General features: G+C 39.3%; 1 protein-coding gene across 2 annotated transcripts in view; it reads right to left on the bottom strand.

The window, feature by feature from the left end:
• The window catches only part of sash1b (SAM and SH3 domain containing 1b), a 49,083-nt gene extending 25,844 nt beyond the window's left edge, over positions 1-23,239 (bottom strand). For both annotated transcript variants that reach the window (XM_070842277.1, XM_070842278.1), the window contains exon 1: positions 22,512-23,239. In XM_070842277.1, the coding sequence (XP_070698378.1) occupies positions 22,512-22,994 (483 nt within the window). In that variant the 5' untranslated portion in view covers positions 22,995-23,239. The remainder of the gene's footprint in view (positions 1-22,511) is intronic.
• Between the last annotated feature and the right edge of the window lie 1,661 nt (positions 23,240-24,900).

Below are 24,900 nucleotides of genomic sequence, written 5' to 3'. Positions count from 1 at the left end.
TTGACACATAGCCATGTAATGTAGTATTTTTGCACTCACTTCATTTTAATGAATGAATTCAACCGAATGCAGTAGAAATATTAAATAACACGATTATAGTACCAATATATTTATAAGTGAGAAACAATTGTATTGTGTTTTTATCATGTACTTGTCTTAATATATATCAACATAACTAAAAAGGAAAGCTCACCTGCCAGCTTGGCTGGGGTCAAGGGGGAGATTTCTATTTGCTCTGTCCATCCTGTAGGCCTGGCAGATACAATACCTGTCATACAACTTCCTGCCATTCCTCACTAAAATGCCCGTTCTGCATTTCTTTATAGCTTCCCTTCCACAGATATCAGAGTACTCACATCCTCTTTTTTTTATGTTCCCTTTGCACAGACAGGTAGACAGTTAATATAAAACAACAGCTATCTGTAGTATGCAGAGCTTCCTTATCAGACGCACAAAATTGTCCATGTGCTTAGTTAAACACACTGTGTCATCGTTATCTAAAAGGTGGTTATGGTTATGGCATTTTACAAGGGCAGCATACCACTCTGATCAGAACATCACCTTAATATCTTCCCTCTTTCAGAAAAAAAAATGCATCCTCTTTGAGTCTGGAGAAAAAGTTAACCCTGCAGTGTTTTTTTATTAACATGAAGCTCAGCTGAGCACATTTTATTTCCTTCCTTCCAGTCGTTCGTCTGTTAAGTTTTACTGAGGCTATGTGGAAAGGCTGGCTAATTATTGATTTGACTCAAGCCAAAGCAGGGTGAGAAGCCAAAAAACAAAAAAGGCCCAAAACAACTCAGTAGCTCCAGCTAGGACTGAAACTGAGTGGAGTTTTATGCGAATGAGCGCACAGCTGTTTATATGGCACACTCACTGCTGCAGCAGAGGAAGCCTAAGTTATGTTGTCAAATCTAAATCAGAACCTGACACTGTACTGGCTGTATTGTTGTAAACCATGATATATGACATATTGGAAAAAAAACGGTGGAACTACCACTAAGACGGTGACTTGGAGACGGAGACGGAGAGAGAAAGGGTACAGACAGAAATCATGCTTCCAGGTGCGCCTCCCGTTTTGAAAGAAAGACATCAAAGATACAAAGATACAGCAAATGGTCAAACATGACTCCTTTCTGTGGAGCTCAGACCAATTTCCACAGTTGTTTGAGAAATCTGGCAATCATGTATGACACTGAACCAGATGCCTGAATCGAAGCTGAAAATAACTGTATTTCAGTGTGTGTGCAGTGCACACTGAAATACATTCCCCGTGGACAGAGTGCGTCCATGGGGAAACATTAGCTCATCCACTGAAGGTGAATACCATTTGTGGCAGTTCAGATGTTAACATCAAGGTTATACAGAGTGTAACTGATTTTATCATTTGAACTGACAGCGAACATCTCAAAAGGGAGCCCAGGCTCTGAGCCCCTGTCCATATCAGGTGATAAAGAGGGAGTGTAATTGTGCAGAATATTAACGGACACAATAAAAAAAGCCAACCTAATGACAATCACAGAGCTGTATGAGAATTGTGAGAGGACATTCACAGGAACAGTTTTCATTCGTGGCAATGGTGCAAACAAAAGGGAGCAAAATTAGGATCCGATGTGATGATCACAAAATGGAAAATATCTAAATTTATGTAACAGCTGGGATAAAACAAATGAAAACAATTTGTTCTTTACAAAAAAACACAGTTGCCAGTTTATTACACCAAGCTAAAACTAATGTAGTCTAACAGTCCTGCATTATATCCTCCCTTTATGCTTTCGTTTGTCGTTTTTGTCGAAACTGTTGTAGAGAGGTGCTGATTCAGCTGCACAGGTAATGTATGGCATGCATGAACTGTAATGCGTTACACTGAGAGGTAAAAGGTTTCTAATGTTTTGTTGACCTGATTTATATCAATACAGGAGTAATCAGTAAAATCTATCAGTATAATGCAGTATAGCTCAACAGCACCACAAACTAGGCCTCAAAATGACCACACAGTTGAATCTACACCTCTCTAAAACAGTTTAAAAAGACCCAAACTAATTATAACCGTCGTGACGGTGGGTTTATTGCAAGGCTGTTGAATTAGATTGTTTTAGTTTTAACAAGGTGTACTATATAAACTGGCAATTGAATTTATAGCCACAGCAACTGTCATGAAACTTTTCTCCTTTCTTGGTTTCAGCTCCTACATAGATTTTTTTGTCATTTCTGTGGATTAATGCAGCACATAATGGACATCAATGCATTTTGGGTTTTTTTTGGAGAAAAAGTAAATGATTCAGGAAGTTACCGAGTAGATGTCAGCGCACATTTACCAAAGCCATCCAGGATCAATCACATGGAAAAGAGAACAAGAGAAGAGACAGCTCCAACTTAAAGAATGACAAAGACAAGACGAGTCAGACTAAAGCTGCTTAAGATCATCTCTGCACCAACTGGTAAACTGTGTTTGAGACATCTGTCTTTTACAGACAGACATACATCAAACATAAGATTTTCACATACACATTCTAGTCTATTAGTGTATCAGCTCATTTTATTTTTACCTGTACTTCACATTAGATTTGAGTATTGATTTGGTTTTAACATAGTGTACTTGCTGTATACAAGCACTAGATGCATAACGCTGCATAAACCTCCCACAACAGATCTGATTGAACTGTCGATGGAGACACTGAGCACTTTTAGATGTCTAGATCCATAGCACCTTTCAGCTGTTTATCGTGTCTCTAATGGCATTTTACGGTGCTATTTGTTGTGTACTGCGAATGCAATGTCTATATTGTTTATTGTCTACATGTGTTGCTTTGGTGGCAAATGAGTTTTCACACTGTGGATTAATAAAGCTGTCTAATGTAATCGAATGGTGTTAGCTACAGAAAGCTGCTGAAACGAAGCATCAACGTACTGTAAATTATATATGAGGTTAATTTTAAGTGCAGTGGGGTAGCTCTGTCTTCTCCAAAGAACAACGGCAGCAGATTAAAGAGCAAGACAAGTTTGATAGCATTGTTAAAACTCATCGCGTGATATCCAGCATGTAAAATTTATATGGGGACAAGCCATAAATGTGACATTTTGCAGCGCTAATGAGATAATAGATGAACACAGTCACGTTTCTCATACAGACTTTATTGGCCACCATGGAGGCAATTACGAGATAATGTCTAATAGGCCTCAGAGAAAACTGTGTGAGTAATGGATACAGTGCATAAGACGTGGACATAACCTTGACAATGACATTAAGACAAGGCAGGAGACATGGAAGTGTGTATGACATATTTTGCACACAGTCCTCTCTTTGACATTGATCGTTCCCATACCCAAAAGACACTAATCAGTCCTCTATGGGAACACAGGGATTGACTTCTGCATAACTCAAAAGAAAAAATTAGTGAACAATTAATACCAATTCGCTCTCAACCATGGTCACAAACACTATAAAGTAATATCTCTAAAGGGCCAAAAGCTGAACCAAGAAGCTATCTTTTACTTCCCAAGTTTGCATCCATGGTTGAACCTGTCTGGGTCTGTCTTTGCCTCATGTCATCCATGTAAAATGTATTGCACTTTAAATCAATTTTTCTACAAGGATGACTCTAGACAGGAACTTTAAAAAGCTCAAAGCTAAATGTCAGCGACTCTGACCTCTCTTGTTTACTTCACTGTTTCATTAAGAAAGACTTTGAAGACTAAAATTTTAAAGTTCAAGTCTTCCGAGTTTTTACAATCTGACTGAGTGATAAAGATCCACTCTCTGCTGAATAATATGTTCAGACACTTAAACACATGAGAATAAAACATGAAAGTATGTCTCAGTGATAAATATTCAACACAGCAGATTTGAGCCACAAATAGATGCAGCCTGCCTGCAGGCAGACACCAGCTCATGGGGCACATAATAGGCTTCTTCCAGGAATCACTACAAACTCATGTCATGCAACGTATCTGAGGAATCACAAAGAACAGAACAACAGAGAACTGTGAGGCATCAATCTCTCCTTTCAGCTCTTACACATGCGTGCAGCAGTCACAACCAAAAATTAAATCACGCTAATATTCTAGAGGGAAATCTTTCTTCTGGCTAAAAACTAGAGTGTTTTTGTAAATTAGATATTGTCTACATGCATTGCATGTGAATGCCATCTACATGTAATGTACATAACTGTAGAGGAAGAAAAGAAAAAAATAAATAAATCACCTTTGTTGACAACGTCCAGTTTAAAATCTCAACATACTGGTTGGCAACATACAACAAAGTTAAATAAGTAGCAGTTCCTGCCACCGGCAGTCATTTCACAATAACCATCCTCAGAAAGACACAGCCCCTACCCAGTCATGTGGATAAATCCCATCTATCTGCTAGAGCGGGGAGATTAAGCAAATGCTAACTATTTTTCAACAATACTGGGCCACGGTTCAGCTCCCCCGAGTGCATGCTTTTCCGCACATTGTTTAATGCAATTTTGTCATTCACTTCTCTGTAGTTTGGTTAGATCCTCATTCAGCTTTTGTTTAATGTTGTTACAGTATGTTCACCAAATCAAAGTGACATTTTGTTAACATGGAGAGGATATGTTCACCTCCAAACCATGCCATCATCCACAACCTTTCCACTGAACTTGAAATCTAAATGCCAACAAAAGCTTGGCAAGGTTCATAACAGTGACATAATAACTATGTGACATTTAAGAAACTTTCTCCAAGATGTAAACTGTCTTGTTGGATAATAGTCAAGAAGAGGTATGCAGCAACAAAAAAAATCAGGACCTTAATGAGTCAGATATCTCTGTTTCTAAATATGTTAATTTAATATTCATTGGATGCGTGACTAGAGGCACTACTACTCTCACTAGTGAATCACCTTGACTAAAGCCTACCAGACACACGGCCAGAGGTCCTGGTACAGTGGTATGATGTCCTCATTGTGCCATATGGAATGATTTTTAGCTTGTCTGCACTAATCCCAGCGAAAGCCAAGCGTACGCCAGCAGACATGACAATTTCTGAAACCTGCTGGTGCAAAAGGTGAACCCCAGGCTTCAGTATCTACCACAGCTGTCATGTCTCAGTGGATAACTGTGGGAGCCTGCAGCAGAGTGGGCAGCAAGACGGGCCAGGGTTGGTCATGAGTGCAATAGCTAATGGCCTCCTGTCAGTCTGCCAGATCAGACTCCATGCCCAAGCAACACTCGCCCACTCCACCCACAGGGTGTCACTGAGCTAATAACCACCCAAAATGCACTGCTCAAACAGTAGTTGAATAGCAGTATAGGTCATAGTGGTGGTAAACCATATAACGCAGTTCAGAATTTACCAAAAAAGCAATATTCTTGATTGAGACCTAAAACCACTCGTTTGTGTATTTTGGTATAATGTGTGTGTTGACTAAATCGAGCATAAGTGACCTAAATAACTGTATTATCCTAAATTACTTCTGACAGGGCTTATTCATGCAAAGGTGTAGAGGGATTTGAATAAGAGGTTAGGAGGAGGTTAGAATGGATTTAAGTGCTTTGATACTATTGGTTTCGTTATCATAGTTAAAAGGTTTCCATTTTGTCTAATCTCAAAGGAGGGTGTTTTCACAATGAAAACTGTTCACAGCACGCTCTGTGGATTACTTCTGTGCAGCTGGTGCATTGTTGTTGGGAAGACACTTTGCTGACAGTTTTCACTAATGCTTAGAGCACCACAAATGAACTTCTTATACCCTCTTTGTTCACCTTATGCCCTATGCATTGGAGCATAAAGCAGGCCAGATACTGTACGTGGATAGGAAACCAGCTATACCCGATCCCCTGGGTCTATGTGACATTATCAAATATATCATATATCAATGTCTCTCCGTCATATATTCTCTGACATATAACCGCACACACACTACTTAATGGACACAATATCAGATTAAACTGCAGAGAGGATATTCTCAGAAGTATAGGCACAGAATTCGATTATAATGTAAGTGAGTGCTTGAGTGTACAAATATCCAGCACTTTGCACGACCTCTCACCAGAACTTTTACATTATATAAAAGTTACATTATAACAGTATAATTATATTCAGTCATATATTAATGGCATCATTCCATTATCCGGAACCAGCGAAGCTATGAGACATTAAGCCTAGAGGATGTAAATATGTAATGTATATGTATGTATGTATTTGTAAATATATGATGGATGTTTGTCACTCCACAATGACATGCACGATCATGCCGCTGGTGTGTGGGCTGCCACAGAAAACGAGTTTTCCACTGCCATTGTGTGACACCTTTAAGGCAGAAAATAATGCGTCAATAAGATGGTTTATTTCTATTTACATATAAAGCATACACAGATTATTCAAGTATGCTGACATAGATATGAGCATACATATCCATACAAATGCAATCAATACACATCCAATTAGATTGCCAAACCCTTTCATTTTCTTTGAACATACATTAAATGAGTATTAAAGTAAAAAATATACAAAACATTATGTCAGTTCACCATATTGTTGGTGTGTTCATAGTGTCACTAAGCCACAGCTTTGTGGTGGGAATGTCTTTCTGTTTCCAAGGCATGAGAAGCAGCGTCTTTGGATTGATGAGGCTGTAGGATGGGAAACATAACTGGTTGTTGCTTAATATTACTTTTTGTCATCATCATATACTCCTAATAATAAGTGGTTCTAACTGGATTTTTTTTTTAGATATTAATTAGAAAAAGTCTTAACTTTAGCATGTCGGGCAGCTGTGGAGCAATGTGTTTTCTGCTGAAAGGCATCTGTCACATGTAGGGAAAGTCTCAGGGTATAATCTATGTAACCTCCCTTTGTCGTAATGAAGGTGGTGTAGAATTATAGGCGTTGGTAGAAAAAAAAATAAATTAAAAGCATCTCACGCTCTTTTTGCCCAAACTAAACTCAGATGTTTGGTGCATCCAGGCCAAGTAATGGCAAATGGTCTGTATTTGTAAAGCTCCTTTCTAGTCATTTTGACAACTCAAAGCGCATTCACACATCATTCATACAGAAAGAATCTAAGTTGGCGGAGACTATTACTATACTAGCAAGTCTTGCCCAAGGACACTTCGACATGCTGACTAAGAGGAGCCGGGGATCGAAAAGAACCAGCGACCTTCTGATTGATGGACGACCCACTCGTCCAGCCGCCCGCAAAGTCACAAATCAACATTCAGACATCAGATAGCTACATCTCACTGCCACATGAAATTGCCAAATGTAGCCTTACAATTATATGAATAATGTGTTGGCCCCCATCAAAAAGTTTTGTTGATTCAAGCTGTTGCATGTGATATCACTGATTTTGATAAATAAAACCAATGAAACTCACTGTGCCCATATTTCATCCATTTGTTGGGTGTGAAATTGAACATGCGAAAGTAAAATAAAACAATAATATAAATCATTAAAAAAAAAAATACTTGTGGTGCCGGTCACATACAGTTTCAAATGCCAAAGATCTGGAATGAACAAAGTCATACACATGTTAATGTGGCTAAACACCCGGGCATGAATAAGCCTGAATAATTAAAGCAGCTGTTCATCCTGTTGAAGGCATTGCATTGTATGTCAATAAATAATTATCTAGGAAAGTCATTATGAAGCAGCACAATCAATGAGGCATTAACAACAGGTCCACATACTGTGCTCTGACTTTCCATTAGAAAATGTACATTCCCATTACTGTCCTGTCTTCTCTGTGCAAAAGATCATAAAACGGGAAACAAAAAGATTTTCAGCACATAACCAGAAATCTGAGCAACAATTGGACAAACCAAGTGGGATCAATATCTCTGTGCCAGAGGGAATTTCCTGATCAAGTGGTAAATGATTGAATGGAGCCAATTAATTCCATCCTTGCTTGAACACTGCTGCAGTTTCAAAAGGGCACAAAAATAAATAAATAATTTAGCTAAAGACAAGGCAACCCTCATCAACTAAAGTGGTGGCATGGACTTCTGGAAGCTATTAATTCCTCTGGTAGTGTAAAGAATGAGATATGTGGACATAAGCTGTATAATGTCACAGTGTTGGCAGTGGGGGAATAGGGATTTACCCAAGCTATCATGTTCGGCCCACTTGACTGCTAAGCAGTATGGGTCGATTTTACCGTAACACATATCATTTAACATTTCACTAAGCCACTTGGCACAGACGGCAGAGGATGTTTGAAACATTCATAGCCTGTCTGGCTTTTTGGGCTTGCTGCCTGGCTACTGTTCAGTTCCTTTCTTTATTAAAACATAGCTCCAACATAAAATCTCTGTGGAATTTGGAGAATCAGCACACTATGTCACACTAAGTGAAAAGCTGGAGATAACCCAAACATAAAACTGAGACGATGCACGACTAGAGCCTGGAGATTTTACGAAGACTCTGTCAGTATTCAGCGTTTTATATAGCCTTCTTACAATAAGCATGTTAGCTTTAGAAAGATTTATCTGCTTGATAAACACATAACACACCCTCAGGTTTGTGGCACTTCTGTACAGTTTCTTGACTCCTTTTATAATTTCTTGGTTTTAGTTTATGCAAATTTTGACTTGGACTTGCTACGGTTGGATGGTTTTTTAATAATCAGTTGGATGTTCAAAGTTGGAGTGCACAGCTCATGCAGATAGCTTTGGATCTCTCTGAAACTCTTCAATCATACGTTTTACATAAATGTAGTAGTAATTATAAGTCAATTATTATTGTAAATTGTTTATTGGCCATTTTGGCATTTTGGGCTGAGACCCAGTTTGAGCTAAATTCTAATTGGAAATTGACTGATAGTAACCTAGGGCGGTCTAGAGTGCAATCCAAAACTGGCCGTTGAATACAGGTGTACAAACTGCCAGGCCTCTTGAGGATTTGAGACTTCATTCGAATGATTTCTTGGGAAGAACTTTAATGTCAAAGGTTGGTAAGTTTTGTAAAGCTGCTCAAATCATAGGTCATGTCTGGGGTTGATACCCGTACCCAACAGTACCATTTTTCCTGTACTTTACTGATTTAACAAGAATCGTACTCGGTAGTTCTGATGTATTTCAATGGGTCCCCAACCCTTGTGTTGTCTATGGCAGATCTGTGGTTAAATGCTGCCATACTGGCTGAAGGATCTGCCCTTGAAATAGCTTCATATAAATGACAAAAACAGCCAAATGCTATTGCAGTCTAATCTAATCAAATTCAGAGTCACTGCTGTCTGCTCACATTTATATGTAAGATTACTTTACAACTTTCTATTAAGCAGATGGTCTTGGTTGTGATATATAGTCTCTTAAATCATACACTAACAGTGATTTAGCTCATCTCATTAAGTCAACTGAACCATGCAAGTGACCTCTTTAGCCTTCAACATTTTAATCTTTTACATGGCATTGACAGTTGGTAACCCCTAATACAGCGTACAGTACAGACTGCCACTGTAAGATTAGAGACTAAGCATACCAACAGCAATAACCCCTTCACTAAACCCCCCCAACAAAGACTCTAGAATAAACAGTGACACATAAGAATGTAAGCAAAAGAGGATAGCACTGTGAAACCCTTCAACAACACCATGACGACTACACAATGACACAGAGTAGAAACATAACCACCACCATCTTTGCTGGTTCTATATAAAAGCACCAAAAGGACCAAATCTGCAGCACAGATATAAAAAGTGACAATCAATATTTCACAGCAGGCATTACTTCTTAAGCGGATATGCGTATCCTCACAGAGTGCAAACATTTTTTTTTTGCCCTGATTCCTTCAGTTGATAACACAACACCCACCCTAATAGTTTCAGAAGCATACTCTTACAGCACTATCACTTTCCCTCTGCTTCCCACTGCTCACCTTAGGGATACATCGTAGTCGTATAGTACACATGACTTACACCAAAGATCTCCGCTTACTGCCATCTACTTTCCCAAGAGGCATGGCCTGCTCCTCAGAAGCTTTTTTAGAGGAACAGGCTACTTCACTGTCACTGAGGCAGGGAAAACATTGCTATCCATTATTCAAAGAGTTGGCACATGTATTCAGATAAGATGCAAAAAATATGCAGCTTGGAAGCCCTTCATAAGACTGATGAGAAGCAAGATAAAGAATTCAAAGATGGCTTTAAACCTTAAATTGAGGTCTATAATGGGCAAATAATGAAGTACAGATGCACCACTTTCTTTATGCACATGACATGATCATGAACCAGTTGTAAGGAATTATTTGATGCCTTTGTTTGCTTGTTAAATTCTGATCTCCAATCTCAGATCTTCTTTGTCCAAATAATATGACAGAAAACTAGGACAGCAAACTGCTAACTGTTTTCCAAAACAGCAGAGAGAAAATTGTGTTTTTGGAGTGCCAATACAAGGATCAGAGGCAAGCTGGATGCAAGACTTTGACAGTTATTTTAGGATTCACTTGCCACCAACAACTATGCACAAGTGACTGGTAAATATTATTCAGTTTATTTGCAAACAAATGTAAATGTATTACTCACTAACAATAGTTGCAGGAGGAGAGAGAGCCAGGATGAGAGCCAAGCTGACCAAGCTTGTAGCTAAGGCTGCTCCTAGCTAATGTCCGGTGGTGGTAGGGACGAGACAGTTTATGCCTGCATCTTTATAAGTGGCTTCATCTCAGTGCACCGGATCAAACCACCAGGCGTACTACTAAAAACAAGGGAAAATATACATTTAAATTCAGATGATGGTCACATAAACTATTTGACTATTTAAAAATCATGATCCATCCCGATTTTACTATCTAACTAAATATTCCATTCCAGCACTGAGTAAGCTGAATGTGCTGTACAGATGCAGTCACTACTATTGCTGTCTGGGCCATGACAGGGCCTTGGCAGATCAGTGGTGTATCCTTGCTGGGCCCCTGCTGGGTATTTGGCTGAAATTAATTCCCCTTCGATGACACGCTGTCAGGAAAGAGGGTGGGGGATTCCTGTCTGGCAGCGGAGAGTCCTTTGGTTGGTAGCAGCAATTTTGAGAGGTTGGCCCTCTAAGTATGCAACTGGACGCGTACTGACCTGCGTGAAGTGTCCATGACTGAGTAAGTGCCTGTGTGACTAAGAGCTTACACAGCAACTCTATTGTAGGTCACAACACAAAATAGACAGGTCACCACAATTAGTTTAATGTAGTTTTCATCGAGCTACACAGTCATGGGGTGAATGTGCTATTTTGAGGAAGCATTTCTTTTATTGCATGTCTATTGCACTATTCATCAGTCTATTGCACTTGAGTGGATCCTCTTGTTTACATTTTCTTAAAATTTGCAACACAGAAAAATAATGCATTTTTGATGAGGCCCAACAGAGGTGAAACGTAACACACTAGCCATGTCTGAACCTGTGTGACACATAACTTGTTCTTGTTCTTTACAAGTCATCTGAGCATTTTTCAGATCTTAATTTAACCCAGGTAAGTGCTCTAAGCCACTGCTGCCCCAGTTAAAAATACACCACAACAAAGCAAAGTGTGGCTGCCCTTTGCAGGAAGTAAGTATTTAACAGCGTGTGTTATAGTTTCACAGGTTCTAAATGTGGACTGAATTAAAAATGCTCAGTTGTCCGTTTGATTTACTTAATGGCTGCATGATCCTGCAACCTGAAGGCAGAGGATCAGATGTTCCCTGAAAAGTGTGACAAGGAAGTCCATTATTTTCTATGCTTTCTGTAACACTTGACTTACATTAATGCAATCAGTCTAGTGGATATCACTTTGTTTTCCTTCTTTCAGAATATTATTGGATTTTGCAGGCTCGGGTTTCAAATCTTTGCCTATAGAGAGGAGGATGGATTAAAAATGTGTGTGTAATGTATAATCTTTAAAGTAGAATCCACAGGGTGATAATTATCTAGCTGTACCAACATTTTCTATGCATCTTTCACATGAGGCGTGAAAAAACAACAGTTCACATGAGCTTATAATAATCTAAAACCACTGACACTGAAAAAATTAGACTTGTGAGTGAACCTGAGGCAAAACCAACAGGAATGCAGTACAGCTGCACCATAAGACTTGGAATTTCTTGGAGTGAATACATTATGTATGCTGACAGAGTGACATCAAGCACATAAAATATTCCCAGGGAAACCAAATGCAGGATAATGGGGCAGAATTACGTCCTCTTAATTTCACATGGCAGTGAATACGAGGAAGGCCATAGTTTATGCAAATGGATCAGCAGGGAAAGCAGCTCATCTTACAGTTTGTTGTGGTTAAATCTGCAATAGTGTCAGTTGACTTGTCATATGAATTTCATAAAGGAGGAAGGTCTTAGCCACCGTGGAGAAGGAGAGGAGCGGAAAGTGGGTCATAATCTGAAGATGCGCTCTCTGCTGCACTACAGGAGTATAACCCTTGGCTTTTTTCCCCCTATATAAATGTCCACAGCCTCCCTGAAAGGGCAGGTACAATACTGCTGTCATAGTATGAAAGTTCATTTGCTTGGGGGGACCTTATCCCGATCCAATCAATACTATACAGCTGGATGGAGACAAAGACATGAACTCCTGTACTGTGTGTCTACCAGTGGATGGAAGCAGCAGCAGTCTCTGTGGGGAAGCAGCTACAGCAGACTGCCGGTCACTGGACAAACAGGCAAACTAGAACTGATGTGTGACTACTCCTCACATTGTCTATAAGGCTTATTCCCACTGCCCTCTGCACAGCAGGATGTACACTAGAAAGGCCAAAATGCAGTTGCCGATTTGAAACTTTTATGGAAATATCACTTCTGTCACTCTGTTCTCAATGGGAGAGACAGCAAAGATGCAATCCCACCTCTACAAAAACAGCTACATTACTGCTCAACATCGATTCATTTATGACATAAAAATAGAAAAAATAATGAGAAATGTAGTAGAACACTACATTTCCCTTAATATAAAAATGGGTTTACATAAATAAGACAAATGTATACAATTTCTTTTTTACTGTATGCAATTCTTCTAAGAGGTGAAAATAATCTTGCTACCAATCATGACACTTCTGTCTTCACTTCCAACGCTCTTTATTCTGATTTGTTATCACTGGATACTCACACCCAGGGCACAAAAGAGCATGCAGAGAACAGAAAAAAGCTCAAGCCTGACATCCTGACTTGATGGATAAATGTCATGTCATGGCACACTGCACAAGCTATAAGTCTAATCCCTTGGCCCTTCGGGGCCAAAGCACTAATGGGTCAAAATGTCACCCAGATGGAGTGGAAGACTAAGATTTATTCTGAGCCACTTAAATCAAAACATAGAATTGATCCACTGACCATTTCAGAAATATTTGCATGATATGTAGAGTAGCATTAACATATGAACACCCATACTTGGTAATAAACTTAATGCGTCTGCTATATATATATATAGGTATTCAACCAGCACATTCATTGACTAGATTCATTAGAGTCCTCTCACACGATGAATCCTCTCACTGTTCAGAGATAAGACCACAACTGTCGCACCATCCACATCAATGCTAAACTACAAGATTAGAGTTATTACATGTTATGTAAAATAAGCACCAAATAAAGTTTCTATTTCAGTTTGTCTCTCTAATCATCATATGAATTACTTTGCATTGTCAACTGGTTGGTGAACTGTAGCTGCCATGTTCACGCAGTTTTCAGTGGATGGTTCCACACTGAAACTGTGTTCAACTCTTTCCTAAAAAGAAGGCAAAAACATCCTGTTTGATTTATGAATGCCTAGAAGCACAGAATTTAACATTAAAATTGAATGGCAAGTGGAGACTTCCTTCCATGTTTATGTGGTAGGGAGTTTTTCTAATAAACCTGTGATTGTGGAGATGGTAACATAACAAAAGCAAAACACAATTGCCCACAGAACGGAGAGAACACAAATGATTAAATTTTAACTTTAATGTCTGTTGTTCCAATTAAAAATTTAGGGTGTAGACTCTCACAGGTAACCTAACATGACATTACAATAGCTAATAAAACAGTAGCTATGCTACTTCTACTGTTTTTGACTTAAACCTGGGAATAGCTGAAGCACTTGTGCCAGACACCCTGAGACATGAAGTGTGCTCTGAAAGCATCAGTCAGGAGAAAGTATTTCGGTGTCACAGGATGTTAAGTGCTTTGCTGACCTGCAAAAAAAGGCTGAAGTGAATCCTAAGGCCGACTGTCAGACATCTGCAGAGATTTGACATTTCTAGCACTGTGTGTAGTTTTCTTCTTTCTTTTCAACCTTTTGCATTTTGAATGAGCAGTGGGCAACTTCTGTTTCTGTTTAGTGTGGGGAAAAAAAACAAAATATCAAAATTCACTCGATTTCAAAACAGTGGATTAGTGTCATTCCTTCCTAAGCTCTTAATTACTGGGCAAAATCAATACTATGTTCTACAAAGCCGTTGCTCTGTTTAAAGGGCAATCTGGGGCAGTGCAGTTGCGTAATAGGAGTTAAATTAAAATTCAATAACTAAACAACGGCACACTGTAATGGAGATGAGCATAATTAATTCAAAAATATAATCAGTACTAGGTTCAGAGACTAAAATCAACTCAAGCTACATGAACCTGCCAGGAGTTTCATTCACTGTCTTCCTCATTTAGAATGGAGCGAAACCCCATCACTTTTATGATAACTTACTTACTGCAGCGAACTACGGTGGGTCACATTATTAATGTGTGCCATGTGGAATAAGCACTAATGTACTGAGACAGTCAGAGCATGTAAACACACTACGGGCTGCAATCCATATGACCTATATTTCAGAGGGAACACAGGGCCAATACATTGCGATATCTCTAATGATCTAAATGATCTAATCTCTCTGAAGAATGAAAAAGCAAAGACCCTTTTATTGTCACGTAAACATGTGTCTCAGTGTTTCATACAAACAAGTCGTGATGGATTACAGTGGTTAACACTTTAGTTAGGCCTGGCTTGGTCTCAGTGTTTTAATGAATGTTGATGAAATATTTAGTAACTATAAGCCATGTAAGATGTAAACAGAGGGATTATAGTCTAATAATCAACTAAAGAGAAAAACAAATGACTACATTTTGGCTGTTGATGTGATACAAGCCCCGTTAGTATTTTACACTTTTTTACGAATACGCTAAATAGATGAGGAAAAATCTATTTTGCATTTCCATTTCAATGTGACTGACTGTCTTTAAAATAGTGTAGGTGAAGAACTGTACGTGAATTAAGTGGCTTTTATGAACAAAAGCTGTTAAGGGTTAAAAAAAAAAAAAACCCTTGGGAATTGGACTTATATAAATTACATAATACCTTTAAAACTTACTAACACATTGCATCTAATCATGCAAAATGCAAAACCTGGCGTATAAATAGATAACAAAAGAAACATGACTGCATTAGGGTAATGGTGCCTCCCTTTTGAAAGAAAAAAACTCTTCAATCTAATTCTAGCAACAAGGTTCCTCTGCTCGACTGACTGAAAATATTTTCTAGCCGCGCTGAAAAGGCCCATCTAGCACACCCAGTAAAAATAACCCAGCAGAGAACGCGGTTACACCCTTGTAATGGAACGTGATCAGGGTCTGTGTAGTGCGGCTCAAAGACCTCCAAAAGCCGTGTGGTGACACAACACTCACATTTATCAAGTCAAGTGATGAATTTAGTTTCATTTCAAGAAAACTTTTCCACTGCTTTAATCGTTGTCAAAAACTGAAATAGCAATTATTTATCCACTGGGGATGTGTTGGTAAAAAATACATCAGACACTTTCTGAGAGTAAAAACCAAAAAAATAAAGACCAGTCTCCAATGCAGCTTTAAGACCATCATATGATATTAAAATTAATAGGTGGGTCCATAAATACATCAAAAGAAAACTGTAGGAATTACAAGACTCTTTAATAATTCAATGATATTTGCAGACGCATTTAAATCCCACTGCTTTACTGCAGAATTAATGTAGTCTATCTGGAGTACATGACATGCCAACATAACACTAATAATATAAAACAGAAGATCGATATCTGTGAGTTTATATCTTAAATCTTACAAAACAAATGAACTGACCACACAGAAATCTATTATTCTCAAAACATCAGAAATAGTCATTAAGCATTCAGTGCTGGACTGTTTGCTCTGATACTGACTTGAATCAAACTTCCTTCCTTCCTAAATTCAACTGCCTCTTGCGTGCGTCTGCCACAAAGCAAAAGAGGTTTTCTCTACTGCACAGTAATTCAAATTCAGAGAGCGCCACGTAGTTTCAAAGACCTACTTAGCATTGTTATACAATAGCTGAAGCGACAGGGAGGTAAAAGCTGGAGACTGAGGAGTGTTTCAATAGCTCAGGGTGTTTAAGGGAAATGTTTACACAAAACAACTACACAAAATACTTTGCACTCAAAGAAAACCCTCCCTTCTTAAGCTTACATGTAGCTAAGTCCAAAATACGCCTGCTCGTCATAAACCTTGTGCATGATGCACTTCTCTTGGTTTCTCTGGGCAGAGCCCCTCCAGATGCTCTTCTGAATAATTTCTACTTGAGGGACACATGAGGGCAGAAGGCCTTTAAAATTAAAACTAACTGGATTGATGAATGTACACAGAACAATGAGCTACAAGCTACATCTGTCCTAAACCTCCACTCCACTGACCCTGGACAATTCTAATTTTAAATTCACAAATATAGGTCAGTGACTATGCACTGCTAAGCATGTCTTTACATTATATATAGTTTACTATCCCCTGTGTGTGAACAACATATGCATCTAACTCAGCAGTGATGTAATTCACAGTGGGTATTCACTGAGTTTGTGCTGGTACAATGACAACTGTCCATGTACAGTCCTGTTTTGTTAATGAGAGGAACAGACTTCTGCATGAGCAACAAGCCGGACAGGAATTTACAGATCCCAAACTATAAGCGACAAGCGTGTTAAGCTTTTGAGTGCTATACTGTGGAATACTATTCAACCCCCCCATCAATGCAATAATCCAGCAATATTCCTTTAATGGCCCAGTGGTTTGACTTAATCTATGCTGACATAACATGAGTAAAGTCCATAAGTAGGCCTACCCTACAGGACACTACATGGTAAGCAAGAAGATGGTGGTAATGGAGATCACACTGCAGCACAATCAAATGTGGATATATGTTAATGCACCACTGCATGAGCAACAAGCCGGATAGGAATTCATCAAACAGCTTTTGCTGTTTATATACAAGCAGGAACAGATAGTGTTCCTACTAGATCATAAGGCTACTGTATGGAGCCTGAACATAATGGTTGTAACTCACAGTCCCAGAACGTGTGTGATGATAACCTGAAAACTTTGCTATAGAGAGCAAACCAGAACCAAACTAAAATATCTAGTACACTCTTCTTTCTTGAGTTATACACAAAACAGAGAAGCATGCAGCATGATGATCAATAATTAGAGATGCACTGATCCAACTTTTCTTTCTGTCTCAATACAGAATCCAGTACATCAACTCAGTATCTGCCAATACTGAGTACCACTTTGATACCAGGGACCTTTTGTTTTCAGTGTTTTTTAATGCAGGGTAATGTAAGGCAGGGGTTGCCACAGCACAAAAAAATGAGTTGGCGTATCCCAGCTCATACTGGGTGAGAGGTGGGGTACACAGGACAGGTCAGTCTATTACAGATGACACATATAGACAGACAATGACTCACACACAAGCCTTCGGGCAATCTGGAGTTTCCAATCCACTTAACTTGCCTGTTTTTGGGACTGTGGGAAGAAAGTGGAGCACCCAGAGAGAGGCTGATGTAGAAGCAAAGAAAACATGTAAACTCCACACAGAAAGGTCCCAGTCCACCTCAAATCAAAGAACTTGTTGCTGTGAGGCAACAGAGCAAACTACATGCTCGCCCAAGTAACGAGTTGCTGTGATAAAGATGAAGCACTGAAAAGCATCAGAAAATAACTGATTGATGTTATCTACCATTAAACTATAAAACCATTTCTTTTATTTGCAGGTCCTCAACATAATGTTGCACCAGTCCTCATCGTAAAATCAGCGCTGGTGTTTCAAAACCAACTTTGTTCAACAAAAATAGTTCTATTCAGACTCCATTTTATAGTGACAAAGGCAGCGACAGCTGTCAGCTGCTGCAGAGCTTGTATTTTGCCAGGCTCTATTCAGGCTGGCTTTTCTTCTGTCAAAAGCAGCCTGCTGGTTTTGCTTGTCCTCCGATCCACTGGCAGAGCAACACAGGGAAATCTTCTGAACTACTAAGATTTGTTCCCCATTCTGAGAATGTTTTTGAGGCCGGCCACTGCAATGAGGCCTTCTGGGGACTTGAAGCCCATTGTTAAGAAAGCTATAAAGGGGATCCTTCCCTGCAGGGTCTAGGTGTGATGGACATTATAGTGTGTGCTTTGCTGTCAAATGACAAAGATGATTTGATGCACATCTAAAAAGCGTGTTAATCATTTTGATGGGCTCTAGTTGAAGTTAACAACCAAATTTTAAATCTACATCATGGCAAGATTTTCATGTGTTAAACTCAACAGAGAGGTGAGGACGCAGCATGAAAGAGCATCCCATTCCCACCAACTGCAGCTTCTAATGTCCAACATGGACACTTATCCACAGTGGAAAAATTGCAGTAGTTGTTGTGAGCAGATACTCGGTCTCGTTTGGCCTCATTCCTTGGGTACAAAACATAAAAATCTGGTTGGTCAGCATGAGCATCCTGTGTGTTTTACAGTATTATGTGAGGAACAACATTTTAAAGCTGTAAACAAATGAAGTGACCCAGAAATTTTGTGCAGTCAGTCCTTTTTACTGATATAAACGTGAGTGCACTTAGTGTAATGATTTAAATCAACTTCCAAATTCAACTCAGGTTATTCATTCAATGTGAAAAAGTCACTCTAAGTTTGTGTGAACACAAAACAATAACAAAATACTAGGCTGTAAAATGTGATGACAGGACCTTTACAGCTACACTGCAATCTCATCTGGCTGCGAAATGTTTCTTAATGTCTTGGGAATAATTTCTATTTTTTCTTTTCCGTGTTGACCTTGTATAACGTCTATTTTGTGGAAATCCCATACCCACATTCAGCGAAACACTCTTGGTGCCAGTGTTTAGGTCATTTACAGCTCAACCAGCTTTTATCGCATTACGTTTTTCTCTCTCTCAAAGTGACTAATAGGTCCTGAGGGCCTGTGTGAACTAGTCATGCGTGCAGAATAGTCAGAAAAGCACATTGCTCATTGGGAATTGATTGCACTACCAAACCCAGACTGAGGTCGGTGGTGTTGTGGGATTACAGCTCCAAACCACTGCAGTTCCTGAGCTGCAGACAGAAGAGGTCCAGAGGACACACCATACTGTAGTTTGCAATTGACACTATAAAGTAATGTAGAGAGAATTTCCGAGGTATACCATAATGTTTTTAAAATTTTTTAAAGTTCTTCATTCTTCTAACAAAGTCATTGGCTGTATTTCCATTAATTTATGTCTTGTATTAAAACCAAAATTGTGGAAATTTGATACTTGCTTGAAACACAAATGGATGTGTTTTTACATTACAGTGTTTATGTGTGCTAATACACACACACTTCCAAATCAGCCTCCACTTCTGTCATAGCTACTTTTCTACACTTATAGTATTTTGGCCAACAAGAATAGAAAAAGGCAACAATTAATACTGTGAATTATATCACAATCACCAAAATCCAAGATAATATCTAATCATAATATTGATATCATAGTACTATAATACTGATATCTGGCCCAGCACTTCACAAATTTAAGCAAAGAAGTAGTGCTGGCAAAGCCAGACGTAGCCTGAAGCTGCTTCATGCTATTCCTGGTGAGAAAATAGGCCGTACTGGCCTACATACCTGCACTCAGCAACTGTTTAATGGACTAAATCTGATGAACCTGAAAGGCCAAACTGCTCTACGCAGAGCCATCCAGTCTCACCTGATGAGCTGCTCCAAATCAAGCCGGTACTCAATATTCACAATGTAAAGTAATGTAATGATCGTGCATGTCCTCATAATGCACTGAGACAGATCAAATGGGTCAAATTTAATTAGCCAAAAAGGCTGACCTATTTCCTAAAGAAAAGTAGCAGGACCACATCATCCTCCAAATGTTAACCACACAGCATGCAGCTGGAGAAATAAAGTTAAACAAATGATTTGTTAGTGATATACTTTGTACAGGCTGGATGAACTAAAGCATACACGGAGCTGCAATGCCATTCACTACTGTAAAATCTCTTTCAGTAACGTCTTTAATAGGTTTATGAACTTAAAACCCCAATACGGCCGTGCTGACCTCAGAGCTGACAAGGCTTTTAAGCTTTAAGAATTAAAGAAACTTTCATAGGTGAATTTAACTGTACCCTTATTGGCTTATAACCTACAAAGAGGCTGGAAGTGACTCACAAAGTGCCTTTGCACTTAGTAGTTTATAGCCTCTGAATCTTTCATGAACAGTATATGCTTGGAGCTGTGAAACTGTCCAGAGTCAAACAGTACTGTTGGTACAGTGCAACTGTTTTAAAGCCAATAGCATCACAGAGGGATAAAATAAACTTTTCCATTTAAATTATTATTATTAGAGTAAATGAGAATACACCAAACACTGGACAATTTTTCCATATGTGTATATAAGAGTACACAAAAGGAGGGCTTGTATAAAGGTACTCCAGTAAAAGCACAGCAGGCTAAACATTCACTGTGATTTGTCATGACACAAAGACCAGCTCAGTCAAACTGGTGAACTGCACCAGTCTCTCAGACCACATTCATTCATTGTTGATGAGCAGCATTTTAATCCCGAATCCATCAATCACACCTACCACTGACAACGACAGACTGTTGAAAATCAGCCAAATGTGCCACTCAGCTTTTCATCTGGCTCGTCTCAGACTATTGGCTGAGTGTATTAAGGTCTGAATGGATTTGAACAATGCCAAAGCGGAATAACTATCCTCTGCAATTACATTAAGTGACAGTCTCTGCACAGACTGGACAATTGTCAGGACAGAGAAGATCCCTACAAATAAAGCGTGATCCCCAGAAATAAAATGGCATGCTGCCAGTAAATCTATCATCCGTGGAGTAAACATCGGTCATTAAGGCAGACTCATCCATTGTCCCACTGACCTCTGGCTCCAAAGGTCGGAGGATTTTTAACTCTTGTTCACTGGTTGTGTGTTAACTGTAAAGTATAAGTCTTGTGTTTTGCACTGCGATGGCTGTTATTACCAGCTGAGCTACTTATCAACATACACTGAAACCATTCACTGAAAGGACAAATCCAACTTAATGCACTTGCTGTGTTGTTCTTTGCATTTCTGGATCAACAGTATTTTGTTCTGTGATTTATTTTGTCTTATCGCTGCACAACAGACAGCAAAAGGTAAATCCACTATATAGCACCACGCACAGGTCTAATCTTCGGAAGCAAATGATAGTTGGTGTCGTGCTCAAGGACACTTTGACGTGTAGATCCATCCATCAACTGTGCAACTAATGGACACCCCATTCTATCACCTGAGCCAGATACGCCCCACAGCATGATATTATGCCAAAATATTAGCGGTCTTTGAGCCCTAAAAACATTACTGCTAAACGTCTGGTTTTCATGTCAGTGAAAGTGCAACGGCCTCTCTGGACTCACTTTTGTACCAACCTTTAACAATCACACAGTGGAGAAACCCACAAGTTAAGAGGCAGAGATACCGTACTAATGACTCAATTAGTAACTTCAACAGACGGCAGTGCAAGGGAGCCACACGGCATCACCAGTTTTGAGTAAAGCTTACAAGTTATTTATGTTGTGTGCCTAAACTCTCTCTCATTATGCCATTACTATTGTGCTCATCATGTTAATATCCAACCCCAGAAAGAATCCAGAGGAAAAGAAATATATAACCAGTGTATTTTGACTTTTATATGCTTAAATTCTCTGCTGATGTGGACTCAGCGTCATATTTTGGATCTGTGAATGCGATAATAGAGGGTGAAGGCAAAGCAACGTACTGCCTTAGAGAAAAGCCCTGAACCCGACTTACTAAATACTTGCGAGCAATTTGTGGGGCAGTAAGTACAGCAAAATAACAGTTGGAATGAGGTCATAAAATACACAATTCATTTTATATCAAAGATTTGTGCACATAAAACCTAGTGGATGCTTTTATTCAAATTTTACTATAATTTCTAATGTACACTGAACTTCAGAAGATATTGTTAATCTTGTTCCACTCTGCAAAATACACTGATATGTGTTTGTTACCTGGTGATCTTGACATGAAAAAGTAATTCAATGAACTCAAGCCCTTTCATGAAAATGTTGTGGATACTTAAGATGAATCTCAGTAGACCTTTGCCAGAGAAACCAAAGCATCCAAAAGAAGAATCACTGGATGTCAGCACCATCAAAGAAATTTGTCACACTCTTCAACACAATCATAACAAAGTAAGCGTATTAAATTCCATGAGACAGTGCTAAGGGGCCTGCATTTAGTATCAACATATTGTGAACAATGAAGTAAAGATGGCCTACCTTATGGGTGTAAGGTGCTTCTCCCAGGTTGATCCCATCTTTTGCAAGTTTATCCCGTATCAGTACCTTCAGCTTCAGCTTGGGATAAGTCACAAAGTCATTACAATCTGTGATTCTCGGGTTATGGTTTCCAGGACAGGAAGCCTGGTGTATTCCTGTGATCCGTGACTGTGACCCCAGAGTCCTCAAGTCATTTTCTCTGTTTGATTGCGAAGAGTGGTCGCAAGCAGAAGGCTCCAGAGGCTCTAAGGTGAAATAGTAGCTGTTTTTTATCCTCTTGTCCTCATCTTTTAGCGTCTGCACTGCTGCGAGCAGCCTGTGTCTGTGGTACTCAATGTGGACGCCTATGGCATCCAGGTCTGGCTCCCCGATCTGTTTACAAACCTCCAAATCATCATACCCATTGTCAATGAATGCCTCCACATACTGGACCAGATGGAGCTTCGACAGCCACTCCAGGACGAGGTTTGGCCCTTTGCTCATCTTAAAAAACTGGATATAAAGAGATCCTACCTTAAGTGCACAGCATCGTATCCATTTACACTTGAGTGCAGAGGCGATCCAGCACTTTGGTCCATCTAACTGCTACTTTAAGCACAGTCCCAGCTCCAAAACAGTCTCCAAAATAGACACATCAATTAGTTGTCTGCTTCCAACCCTGGCTGGGACATCTGTTGAGCAGAAACAGTGCCAGCACGTCGGGTCCAGGCTCTCTTGTTGACCCTGACCTGTCACATCTCTGGGGGGCATGTAAAGTCAAGTCAAAGGCGAAATCTACTTGGAGAAACTAGCAAACTGTTTTTAAGCCAAAACAGACGTACAGGCGAATTTAACTTCCTCAGCCTTAAAAGGCACTGGAGCACTTCTGATACTAAACCTATTTAGCTACTTGGCGCTGTCGACTCGTAACGTAAAGTTAACGTTAACTAGCTTGTGAGAAACCCAGTTGAGCACATTTCTGTGAAGTTATCCGCACACGTAGATGGAGGAGAAAACCCGTAATGTTGACAGTTGGCGTCTTCTCAGGCTGCAATCATCCTCTTTGTTTGATTCATCGCGGCGGTTACGGAGCAAAGACGCTCGCAGGTCCATCAAACATTCATCCGGAGCTCAAATTAAAATGCTGCCGCTGAAGCCGCAGCGACTTACAACTAACGTTTCTACAAGAAACGCTGCTAGAGAATAAACATTCAAAATTCTCCGTACCTGTTCCCAGACTACTTGTTGTGGCTCACTTTGAGCGTAGCTTTCACGGCATTCAACTTTGCCGACCCTCCGCTCCATCCGCCGGCTCAGCCAGTGTGAGGATGATGCTCAGCCGCGGCTCCACCGCTGTAGCTTTTACCCCGCTGCACGACGGGAGTTCAGGGAGCAATGGCGCCACCTGCAGGGGCCTCTGGGAAATGTAGGATTCGTGAATGAAATAAAATAAAATGAAACAATGATACAAGCACATACAAATGAAATGATGTTAACAAAAATGAACAAAATTTGTTAAACATGGGCCATGCACAACTAATCTCAAAATGAGAAGGGATAATTTATGATAGATTAACTGTCAGATAATTTCCATATGCAGTCCCTGGGCAGGTAGACACAGAGAACAATTACCAGACACTAAAAGCATTCATTTACATGCAACACCATTAAATAGTCCCCATTATATTAACAATTATACAGACAAATCTACTATTACACATCAACATACAGATACCAAGATATTCGTCCAGTCTGTAAAATTAGTCCATTAAATTAAAAATCTGAATCTCACTTACATTAATTACACACACAATATACAGCACTTCCATGATGCTTAAACCATGTGGGATACGCAAACCCAGCATGCTAGAACGATGGAAAGAATCTAAATGTTATGCATTATTTCTGAAATAATTCTCCCTTAAAATTCAGCTTGGCATACATATCTGGATTTTGTAAACTGATTGATCTCAACCATAATTTAATATTAAGTTGTGCTGGTTTGGTAGTAAAATAACAATGGGCTGGCTTGGACATCGCTTTTTACAGTTTATAGTATGCCAAGGTATATGTGCATGTCTAATTAAAACATGTAAAAATAAGAGAAATTACTTACAATTACAAGCTATAATACAGGGTGAAGATACCACATGAAAGCAAGTCCACACAATAGATTTTAATGAAGATATACCTTGCACAATTTGACAAGAGTTTGTCTGCAAAGAAATTGTGCTGTATGTGAAAATGACAACAAATAATCATTTGTGCCACTTTGTTGAGATGCATAGTCTCTTCACTCTTAAAATCAAATGCATAATTCTAACTGTGCATAAATTTACTTGTGTAATAAATCAGGGAGGCAAATCTGTAAACAGGAAAACACCAAACAGAACACACAAGACAAAACATG

This window comes from Pempheris klunzingeri, chromosome 13, assembly GCF_042242105.1.
Source record: "Pempheris klunzingeri isolate RE-2024b chromosome 13, fPemKlu1.hap1, whole genome shotgun sequence".
Classification (NCBI taxonomy): Eukaryota; Metazoa; Chordata; class Actinopteri; order Acropomatiformes; family Pempheridae; genus Pempheris; species Pempheris klunzingeri.
Note: the sequence above shows the minus strand (reverse complement) of the source record. Positions and strands in the feature narration are given on the sequence as shown.